Source organism: Ranitomeya variabilis, chromosome 5, assembly GCF_051348905.1.
Source record: "Ranitomeya variabilis isolate aRanVar5 chromosome 5, aRanVar5.hap1, whole genome shotgun sequence".
NCBI classification, from domain to species: domain Eukaryota; kingdom Metazoa; phylum Chordata; class Amphibia; order Anura; family Dendrobatidae; genus Ranitomeya; species Ranitomeya variabilis.
Window position 1 is genome coordinate 374510760 of NC_135236.1, and position 12501 is coordinate 374523260.

Below are 12501 nucleotides of genomic sequence, written 5' to 3' on the forward strand. Positions count from 1 at the left end.
TCCGGGCAAAATAAATTGATGAGTTTCATGAGATTATCCATAGGAAAAGCCTATGTATTGTTGTGTTTGTAACTTTGCAGCAAAAGTAACATCTAGACTTTATCACATAGGAATGGTTCAGCAACGTCAGAAGATTTGTTCTGGAAGTTGGATGCTCTACAAGACTTTATCCATGATCTCCACTGGCCAGAAACAGAATTTGCCAACCATCTGGAGCAACGACTGAAACTAATGGCAAGTGATATGATAGAAGCCTGTGTTAAAAGGTTAGCTGTTCCAAAAGTATTCATTTTAATTGTTTTTATTTTAGGCAAATTAAGGAATGAAGCTTGAGCAGTAACAATAAATGGAATCTGTCATCAGGTTTTTGCTACCTAATCTGAGAGCTGACCGCAAAAGGAGAGAACCAAATTGAAAAAGCCCAAAATGAGTGAAAAAATTATAATTTTATTAATTATAGAATAACATTGAAATAAGGTGCAAATGAGATGAAAACGCCAGTAAAAAGGCCGCTAAATATGTAAGACACAGCTGAAGTTAAGAAGTAACAATAAATAACGGCAGAAAATCCAAATAACATATATACGAAATGCCAATTGGAAAGTGCATATGTGCATATTTGATATAAATAAAAATACTGATGGTTAATTGCAAATGTAGATCAACTAATAAGCAATGTGACAGACAACGGCAGGTATATCTAGTGAAAGCATATATTAATAGTTCATTATAGTGTCAGTGCACATAGTGTTAGTACATGTGCGTCATCTTGTCCCGCAAAAAACGAGCTGCCACACAGCGTCATCCGCAAAAAAATAAAAAAGTTATAGCCCTCAGAATAAAGCGATGCAAAAATAATTATTTTTTCTATAAAATAGTTTTTATTGTATAAAAGCGCCAAAACATAAAAAAATGATATAAATGAGGTATCGCTGTAATCGTACTGACCCGAAGAATAAAACTGCTTTATCAATTTTTCCAAACGTGGAAAGGTATAAACGCCCCCCAAAAAGAAATTAACAAATTGCTGTTTTTTTGTTCATTCTGCCTAACAAAAATCGGAATAAAAAGCGATCAAAAAATGTCATGTGCCCTAAAATGGTACGAATAAAAACGTCAACTCGTACCGCAAAAAAAAAAAACCTTACGAGTCCGTGGACCAAAATATGGAAAAATTTGGGCTCTCAGAATGTGGTTACGCAAAAAATATTTTTTGCAATAAAAATCGTCTTTTAGTGTGTGACAGCTGCCAAACATAAAATCCCACTATAAATAGTAAATCAAATCCCCCTTTATCACCGCCTTAGTTAGGGAAAAATAATAAAATGAAAAAAATGTATTTATTTCAATTTTCCCATTAGGGTTGGGGCTAAAGTTAGGTTTGGGTCTAGAGTTGGGGTTTGGGTTCGGATTACGTTTACAGTTGGGTTAGGGGTGTGTCAGGGTTAGGGGTATGGTTAGGGTTGAGATTAGGGTTAGGAGTGTGTTCGGGTTAAGGGTGTGGTTACTGTTGGTATTAGGGCTAGGGGTGCCTTGGGGCTAGGGGTGTCTTGGGGTTAGGGGTGTCTTGGGGTTAGGGTTGGGATTAGGGTTAGGGGTGTGTTGGGGTTAGGGTTGAAGTTAGAATTGGGAGGTTTTCACTGTTTAGGCACACCGGAGGCTCTGCAAACGCAACATGACGTCCGATCTCAATTCCATCCAATTCTACATTGAAAAAGTAAAACGGTGCTCCTTCACTTACAAGCTCTGCCGTGTGGCGCCCAAACAGTGGTTTACCCCCACATATGGGGTATCAGCGTACTCAGGACAAATTGGACAACAACTTTTGGGGTCCAATTTCCCTGTTACCCTTGGGAAAATACATAACTGGGGGCTAAAAAAATCATTTTTCTGGAAATTGTTTTTTATTTTCACGGCTCTGCGTTATAAACTTTAGTGAAACACTTGGGGGTTCAAAGTTCTCACAACACATGTAGATAAGTTCCTTGGGGGGGCCTTGTTTCCAATATGGGGTCACTAGTTGGATGGTTTCTACTGTTTAGGTACATCACGGGCTCTGCAAACGCAACTTGAAGCCCACAGACCATTCCATCAATGTCTGCATTGTAAAACGCCACTTCTTCCCTTCCAAGCTCTGCCATGCGCCCAAACAGTAGTTTTCTCCCACATATGGGGTATCCGCGTACTCAGGACAAATTGCACAACAACTTTTAGGGTTCAATTTCTCCAGATACCTTTGAGAAAATACAAAATTGGGGGCTAAAAGATCATTCTTGTGGAAAAAAAATGATTTTTTAATTTTCACGGCTCTACATTCTAAACTTCTGTGAAGCACTTGGGAGTTCAAAGTGCTCACGACACATCTAGATAAGTTCCTTAGGGGGTCTACTGCTTAGGAACATCAGGGACTCTCCAAACGAGACATGGCTTCCCATCTCAATTCCAGCCAATTTTGCATTGAAAAGTCAAATGGCGCCCCTTCCCTTCCGAGCTCTATCATGCGCCCAAACAGTGGTTTACCCCCACATATGGGGTATCGGCGTACTCAGGTCAAATTGTACAACAACTTTTGGGGTCCATTCTCTCCTGTTACCCTTGGTAAAATAAAACAAATTGGATCTGAAGTAAATTTTTTGTGAAAAAAAGTTAAATGTTCTTTGTTTCTGTGAAACACCTGAAGGGTTAATAATCTTCTTGAATTTGGTTTTGAGCACCTTGAGGGGTGCAGTTTTTAGAATGGTATCACACTTTGGTATTTTCTATCATTTGGACCCCTCAAAGTGACTTCAAATGTGATGTGGTCCCTAAAAAAAAATGGTGGTGTAAAAATGAGTAATTGCTGGTCAACTTTTAACCTTTATAACTCCCTAACAAAAAAAAAATTGGTTTCAAAATTGTGCTGATGTAAAGTAGACATGTGGGAAATGTTAATTATTAAGTATTTTGTGTGACATATCTCTGTGATTTAAAGGAATGAAAATTCAAAGTTGGAAAATTGTGAAATTTTCTAAATGTTTGCCAAATTTCCATTTTTTTCACAAATAAACTCAAGTAATGTCATGGAAATTTTACCACTAACCTTAAGTACAATATGTCACGAGAAAACGTCAGAATCACCAGGATCCATGCAAGCGTTCCAGAGTTATAACCTCATGAAGGGACAGTGGTCAGAATTGTAAAAGTGGGTGCAGCTGTTCTGATACAATCAGAGTTTTTAGATTTAGCAGTGCAGCAGAGCTAAGAAAGCTGATCCTGCCCACACCATGCTCTTGTATATACAATGTCTATAGACAGTGAGCTGCTTATCACAGAAGGGTGCCAGGAGGGTGGTTGGACCAGGAGGCAATGATATGCTCCTGTTGCTAAAACAATCATAGTAAATGAACAATAGGACAGAGTAATAAGAGAGACATTGCTGAAATCTGTGTTTTAACCCCTACACCATGCTGTCTTCAAATTGCATAACAAAAATCTGCTGATAGATTGCCTTTAAAGGGAAGGTGCCGCAATTTTGTTTTTGTATTAAAAATGATTGTTTATATAAACAATTATTTTTAAAACAAAATTATTTTTTTTAACTTTAATATCTTTTTTATTATTAATTATTTTTTGCAGCCACTGGGCGCCGCCATTTTGCATTGCAGGAGTGTAAGAGTCCCAGCATGACACTTACACTCTGCAAATACGGCAGCCCTGGGCATAGGACTCAGCAGTCGGCGTCCGACCCCATACCTATCATTGTGCTGCTCCCTGCTGTGATCTGGCTACGCCCCCTGGGCTGTCTCCACATCACAGCAGAGGCAGGAGGTCGGCGCCATCTTTCTTCAGCCCACAGTGTGTGAGCTCCACTCACTGTGACTTGAGAGCTGCGCTGTTATAGGAGGGACAGCTCCATCTGTCTCCCCTTTCACACTGTCAGCAGTCGGCCGTTCCCTGTCCTCTGCTGCCTTGTGCCCTGGCTCTAATCTCTAGAATCGCTAGAGAGGGTGAAGTGCTGCGGTCTGATGTCCTCTATCAGGAGCTGCAGAGGTAACAGAGGGGGGATGGGGGAGGCTCTCAGTGCTGCTCCGACCCTGCCTCTCTCTGCAGCTCCTCACAGGACATCAGACCATGTATCTATCACTATACTGTGCTGAGCCGTGTATCTAATCCTCTCCTGTATGATATTGTCTGCTGAGCAGTGTATCTAATCCTATCCTGTATGATACTGTCTGCTGTGCCGTGTACCTAATCCTCTCCTGTGTGATACTATGCTGAGCTGTCTATCTAATCCTATACTATGTGATACTGTCTGCTGAGCCATGCATCTAATCCTATACTGTGTGATACTGTCTGCTGAGCTGTGTATCTAATCCTCTCCTGTGTGATACTGACTGCTGAGCCGTGTATCTAATCCTCTCCTGTGAGATACTGTCTGCTGAGCCGTGTATCTAATCCTCTCCTGTGTGATACTATGCTGAGCTGTCTATCTAATCCTATACTGTGTGATACTGTCTGCTGAGCCATGCATCTAATCCTATACTGTGTGATACTGTCTGCTGAGCCGTGTATCTAATCCTCTCCTGTGTGATACTGACTGCTGAGCCGTGTATCTAATCCTCTCCTGTGTGATACTGTCTGCTGAGCCGTGTATCTAATCCTCTTCTGTGTGATACTGACTGCTGATCTGTGTATCTAATCCTCTCCTGTGTGATACTGTCTGCTGAGCCGTGTATCTAATCCTCTCCTGTGTGATACTGTCTGCTGAGCCGTGTATAATAATAATAATCTTTATTTTTATATAGCGCTAACATATTCCGCAGCGCTTTACAATTTGCACACATTATCATTGCTGTCCCCGATGGGGCTCACAATCAAAATCTAATCCTATCCTGTGTGATACTGTCTGCTAGCCATGCATCTAATCCTATACTGTGTGATTCTAACTGAGCTGTGTATCTAATCCTATACTGTGTGATTCTAACTGAGCTGTGTATCTAATCCTCTCCTGTGTGATACTGTCTGCTGAGCTGTGTATCTAATCCTCTCCTGTGTGGTACTGTCTGCTGAGCCGTGTATCTAATCCTCTCCTATGCACTCCTCTCCCCCATGCATATCTTTCCCCGTTGCACACACAACTCAATGCGTGCGATAACAGGAGCTGCATGGGGTCATGCTGTATTATGGCATTATGTGAGATCTATATGACGGTATTATGTGATCTGTATGGTGGTATTATGCTTGATCAGTATTGTGAGAATTATATGGTGGTATTGTGTGTGATCTATATGGCGGTATTATGTGAGAACACTGGCAGCATTATGTGTGATCTATTTGGTGGTATTATGTGAGAACACTGGCGGTATTATGTGTGATCTATATGGTGGTATTATGTGAGAACTGTATGACAGTATTGTGTGATCTATTTGATAGTATTATGTGTGATTTACATGGCGGTATTATGTGTGATCTATATGGCGGTATTATGTGTGATCTGTTTGGCGGTATTATGTGAGAACACTATGGCAGTAATATCTTCAGAAAGGGGACCCATTCTAGGGTGGTTCTGGCTGAGCACCTGCACACAGGTCTGCTGTAATAGAGGGGGCAGCATGACCTCCAGTTAGGTGCAGTCAGGGGAAGGCTAGTGAGGCAGCTGAAGAGAGGGGTCTCATTTTTATCATTACTATATGGCTACATTTCCTTCCTAGCGTCACCCCGGACTGCGCCTGTCGTCTCGCTTTCACACATCGCCAGGACAGGATGGAGAAGACAGGATCTGAGGAGGGGAATGGGGTCTGCATGCAAAGTCTGGATCAGAACAAGCCATCAATCCGCAGAAATGTTTCCTGGATTTCTGTGGAGCAGACGGTCCATCCATGTGTATAAAAGACAGCGGTCTATGTACATACAATCCCTGGCTGCTCCGCGCACCGAACAGGATGCCCCCATAGACCAGCACACTGCTCTCCTGAAATACTCTGTGCTGCTGTCACCCTGCTCCCTCCACCACATATCTCCCAGAATCTTTGATGCCTGCCATCCTCGGTGACTGTCTACTTGTCAGTATAAGGCTGCTTTCACACTAGCGTCAGTATGGGCCCGTCGCAGTGCGTCAGGCCGACGTACCGACGCATGCTGTGAAAGAATTGCCCGACGTGGGCAGCGGAAGCAGTCTTACGTCGCTTCAGCTGCCACATTGCAAGGTCTGTGGAGGAGGGGGCGGAGTTTTCGGCCGCGCATGTGCGGTCGAAAATGGTGGACATGACGCACAAAAAAAGTTACATGTAACTTTTTTTGTGGCGACGGTCCGCCAAAACACGACGCAACCGTCGCACAATGGTTGCGACGTGTGGCAATACGTCGCAATGCATCAGTTATGTTAGTCTATGGGGAAAAAACGCATCCTGCAGACAACTTTGCAGGATGCGTTTTTTCTCCTGAACGACGCATTGCAACGTACAGCCAACAACGCTAGTGTGAAAGTAGCCTAAGGCTGCCGTCACAATAGCTGTATTTGGTCAGTATTTTACCTCAGTATTTGTAAGCCAAAACCAGGAGTGGGTGATAAATGCAGAAGTGGTGCATATGTTTCTATTATATTTATTTATATATATTTTATATCTATTTCTATTATACTGTTCCTCTAATTCTTCCACTAAGGCCCCAAAATAGTAGCGGTGGGATATGGGGTAATGAAGGGTTAATGCCACCTTGCTATTGTAAGGTGACATTAAGCCAGATTAATAATGGAGAGGCGTCAATTATGTCACCTATCCATTATTAATCCAATTGTATGAAAGGGTTAAAACACACACACACACACACACACACACACACACACACACACACATTATTAAAAAGTATTTTAATGAAATAAACACACAGGTTGTTTTAATATTTTATTGCTCTCTCAATCCATCCGGAACACCCTCGCTTGGCAAAATAATAAACCCATTATTAACCCTTCATTACCTCATATCCCACCGCTACAGGGAGTGGGAAGAGAGTGGCCAAGTGCCAGAATAGGCGCATCTTCCAGATGTGCCTTTTCTGGGGTGGCTGGGGGCAGATGTTTGTAGCCAGGGGGGGGCAATAACCATGGACCCTCTCCTGGCTATTAATATCTGCCGTCAGTCACTGGCTTTACCACTCTGGCGGAGAAAATTGTGCGGGAGCCCACGCCAATTTTTTCCGACATTTAACCCTTTATTTTAGCAGCTACAGCGCCCAAATTTTGCACATACACACTACTAACATTAGTAGTGTGGAATATGCAAAAAAAAAGGGGGATATGAGATGGTTTACTGTATGTAAACCATGTCTCATATCCTGTCGGGTTTGGGAAGGAGAAATGAAAAGCCGGCAATTGAATTACCGGCTTTTCACTAACACCGCTGCGTATTTCTCGCAAGTCACACTGCTGGTCCGTGTGGAATCCGTATTTTTCTCGCCCCCATAGACTTTCATTGGTGATTTTTTTGCGCAATACGGTGACAAACGCAGCATGCTGCGATTTTCTACGGCCGTACAAGACCGTATATTGCGGATGCGTAATATACGGCAGATAGGAGCTGGGACATAGGGAATCATTGGGCCGTGTGTAATGCGAATTTTACGGACGCAGTTTATGCGCTCATACGTCCATAAAACTCGCTAGTGTGAGGCCGGCCTAATACTGAGGTAAAATACTGACCAAATACTGAGAGTGTGACGGCAGCTTAACTCTGCAGTCACCAACAAAATGGCTGCTCACTGGGTTCCTGAATATCATCCTCTCTTATCCCTTAGCAAACACCCAGAAGGGGAGGGGAGGAGACATTACACACGTCAGCAGACTCCGCCCATAATTACTGCAGTGCAGTAATGTGAGCTAGTTGTACACCAGGTTTTTCTGAAATTTCAGCAGCTGCTCCCCCTAGTGTTTAAAAGTGGAAATTCAAAAACTTTTCAAATTAATTTTCATATTTTACTAAATTATAAACAAATGATAATATTTTTTTTAAAAATGTAAACATTAATTTTTTACATTTTTACAATTGCTGTAAAAAAAATTTTTGATGGCACCTTCCCTTTAAGTCTCCTACTGGAAAAAACATAAGGAGTTTTTAGTCGTCTTCTGGAGTATATTTAAAAAAACAAAACAAACTGAACTTTAGCCACTCTATCTGGGTCCAGCTCTGAGTCTCTGCGTTCATCAGTGAGCACAGCAGCTACAGCCATCAACTCTGCCCGAACCTCTGAGCTCAGTTACTGATTGCAGTGCTGTCGACCTGGCATCAGCGCTGCAGACAGTAACAGACACTGCATGCAGGGGTGGTGGCTCAGTGCTGGACTCGGATAGGGTGGCTGCAGCCAGTTTCTTTTATTGGTTTTCATTACAAAGATGTAATTAAAAATGTCATGTTTTAAAAATTGTGAACCATAACATATGGTTCAGCCAAAGTCACAACAAACAGTGTAATGCTATGTTTACATATTGCGTTTTTACTGTTTTTTTTATGCAAATTAAAAGCTGCTTCTTGCAGTACCAGCAAAAGCTATGAGATTTCAGAAATCTCATGCACACACATTGTTTTTTTTCCTCACTGCTTTGGAAAATTTCTGCTTTTTTTAAAAGACTGCTGCATGTCACTACTTTCAGCATTTTTTCCCCCATAGAAAACAATGTGTAAGAGCAAAATCTCAGCAAATACGTTGCCATCAGTTTTTGCTGTGTTGTTAGTGAAAAAAGCAAGTACAGCAGGATGTAAAAACCATTTATTTTTGTGATTTCCTCAAGTTTAACCCCTTAGTGATGGAGCCAAATTTTTAAAATCTGACCAGTGTCACTTTATGTATAACAAATATCCTTAATCAAATAATAAAGCCTCAAAAATCATGAAAACCAATACACAATTCCCATTGAATACCAGGGAAAAAAGAAGGCATACAAGAAAAATAAAATGTACAATATTTTATTAGAACAACAGTAAAAGTGGTATGACCACGACAACTACAATAAACAAGGTAAATCTCAAATAAAAACAAAGCAGCTACAGGGCAGTAATAGATGTACACATAATTTTGTGAAACATTCTTTGAAAATGGCCTTATACTCCCATATTATAAATGTATACAATTTTGCCAAGCAAATAAAGTGCAAGAAGTGCCAGAAGGCCACCATTTTTATGAAAATGCAAAAAATACCAGAGGGCATCGACCATCCATGGAACCCATATATAAAATTAACAGAAAAGTGCTAAAGACATACAGCCATATGAAGGCCTGATAGTCACAATACGTAAGATTATATATATATTTATATATGTATATGTATATATATATATATATATATATATATATATATATATATATATATATATATATATACTCCTGGAATCCGTGGCGTAACTAGAAAGTTATGGGCCCCGATTCGAACTTTCAAATGGGCCCCCCCTTCCGCCCAACCATGCAAAAATATTTTCCACCCAAATTCAGATTTTTCCTATTCATTTCGCACACTATAGCTTTATTGTAAAGTTGTATAGTGTGATCTCAGTGGCGTAACAGTGCCTCATCCTGGTATATATATCTGTCCCCCTTACTGCCATTGTTATGTAATTTATAAAAGAAAATAAACCATTATACTCATCAGGGGCTTACATAGAAGTCATGGGGATCCATATAAGAATTATAATGCACCCCATAGTACTCCTTATAATATAATGCAGCCCCATAGTCCTCTATATAATGTACTGCACAGTTCATAGTCATCCATATAGTATAATACTCTCCATAGTCATCTATATAGTATAATACACTCTCCATAGTCCATATATTACAATAGTATAATACACTCCTCATAGTCCTCTATATAGTATTATACACTCCTCAGTCCTCCATATAGTATAATACACTCCTCATAGTCCTCCATATATTAAAATACACTCCTCATAGTTCTCCATATAGTGTAATACACTTCAGTCCTTCATATAGTATAATACACTCCTCCGTCCTCCATATAGTATAATACACTGCTCATAGTGCTCTGTATAGTATAATGCACCCCTCATAGTCCTCCATATAGTATACACTCCTCAGTCCTCCATATAGTATTATACACTCCTCATAGTCCTCCATATATTAAAATACACTGCTCAGTCCTCTATATAGTATAATACACTCCTCATAGTGCTCCATATAGTATAATGCACTGCCATTGTCATCCATGTTGTACAATTCATTTCTCATAGTATAATGCACCCCATAGTTATTCATATAGTATAATGTATTCCCCATAGTCCTCGATACAGTATAATGCAGCCCACATATAGTATAATGCAGCCACCCCACAGAGTATAATGCAGCCACCCCACAAAAGTATAATGCAGCCCCACCATACCATATAATGTAATCCCCATAGAATATAATGCAGCCCCCTCATTGTATAATGCAGCCCCTCCATACAGGTGCAGTGAGAAAGACACGGGCAAATGGTGACTATGGGGCAGGGGAGGACACAAGGGGGCTAGGGGAGACAGGCACAATGGTGACACAGGTGGGCTAGGGAGCAAGGGAGACAGGCACAAGGGGACACATGCGGGCTAGGAGGTGGGAGAAGGGCACAAGGGGACTAGTGGGCAAGGGAGACTGACACAGGGGGCCAAGTGAAACTGACACAAGGGGACACAGGGGGACCAGTAGGCCAGGGAGACTGACAAGGGGACACACGGGGACACGTGGGCCAGGGAGACTGAATAGAGGACACAGAGGGACTAGTGGGCAAGGGAGACTGACACAAGGGGACAAGGGAGACTGACACAAGGGGACACAGGGGGACCAGTAGGCCAGGGAGACTGACAAGGGGACACACGGGGACACGTGGGCCAGGGAGACTGAATAGAGGACACAGGGACTAGTGGGCAAGGGAGACTGACACAAGGGGACAAGGGAGACTGACACAAGGGGACACAGGGGGACCAGAGGGCTAGGGAGACTGACAAGGGGACACACGGAAACTAGTGGGCAAGGGAGATTGACACAAGGGGACTAGTAGGCAAGGGAGACTGACACAAGGGGACAAGAGAGACTGACACAAGGGAACACAGGGACTAGTGGGCAAGGGAGACTGACACAAGGGAGCTAGCGGGCAAGGGAGACAGGCACAAGGGGACACACAGGCACCAGTGGGCAAGGGAGACTGACACAACGGGACACACAGGGACAAGGGATACAAGCACAAGGGGACAAGGGCAACAGGCACAAGGGGACACATGGGGACTAGGAGGAAGGGTAGAAGGGCACAAGGGGGCAAGGGAGACAGGCACAAGAGGAAATAAGGGGACTCCTAGAACAAAGTAGATAGGGACACACGGGGAGACGGAGCTGAAAGGGGACAGGGGAAAACGGGGGGGGAGCCTTGGGAGCAAGGAAGAAGGGGGCACATGGATTATGAGGACAGGGTAGATGAGGAACACACGGTGAGAAAGGGGACAGGGGAGACTTGAGAAGAGGGCAGACAGGTCACACGAGCGGCTGCTAATGACAGGAGGACAAATGCAGATCTGAGGCTTAAGGGACCCTTCGGCAGCAGGAGGAGGAGGACGCAGCAACAGATTGCAGCTTTTTAGGTTTAGGCACTCAACCACTCACTCAAGCAGCACCAGCTCCCTTCGACCAGTCTTTCCCTTTGGTGTGGCTGAAGGACATGTGGACACGCCTCTCTCCAGTCACAAGGTTGGATCACGTGACCGCATTAAATCCATCTTCCCCCATGTAACTGGAGGACCTGCGGTGACGCCTCCCTGCTGTAATGGTTGGGGCCTTCTCCTTCACTATTGCTGGACGGACGGGCCCTTAAGCAGTCCGGGCCCGGTCACAGCTGCAACCGCTATAGTTACGCCCTTGCCTGGAATGCAATCCTGATGTATAATGCTATGTATGTGTCAGTGTCATAAGCTTATGTATACCACCTTAATAAGGCGCAAAGGACAAATGACCAAATTAACACATGAAACTTAGATGAATGCCACAAGACTGTGTACCACGCCTGTGCCGCCACCCCGACAGCGCCATTTCGCCTACCAGGCTTCTTCCATATGGGGGCTAGTGCGCTATGTCTAAATTAAGCTCCTTTTATGTGGTAATAATTAAACCACCCATTCCAATCAGCTGATGTCCGCGTCCTGGATCCTTAACGGCGGTCCTCCGCAGCTGGAACGCAAGCGTAACCTAGTGAGCGGGGCCGGAAGACACAGAGCGACTACAGACCAGGCATGCGCACTAAATCCAAGGAACACCGATGATATCGCCTCAATAGTAGAGCGAAGTTTAGAAGGGGCGTGTTTAAACCGGCCAAGGAAAATACTAAAGAAAATCATAAACAGAAGTCTAAAAGAGTATACACTAAACTAATTAACCCTTGGAGTGATTTACTATAAATGTGTATATATAATAGAAATAACCCAGATGAATCGATAGTGCCTTAAATAACCGAATAAATGACAGTGAGTAAAATAATATCAGTAATTAATAAGGCCA

At 42.9% G+C, this 12501-nt stretch overlaps 1 protein-coding gene across 19 annotated transcripts in view; it reads left to right on the top strand.

Annotated features, from left to right (window-relative positions):
* Positions 1-12501, top strand: part of CADPS2 (calcium dependent secretion activator 2) — a 699771-nt gene that overhangs the window by 539534 nt on the left and 147736 nt on the right. For 18 of the 19 annotated variants that reach the window (XM_077264944.1, XM_077264942.1, XM_077264943.1 and 15 more), the window contains one exon: positions 111-266. In XM_077264944.1, coding sequence (XP_077121059.1) covers positions 111-266 — 156 coding nt within the window. The remainder of the gene's footprint in view (positions 1-110; positions 267-12501) is intronic. The other variant, XM_077264954.1, reaches the window with a different exon arrangement.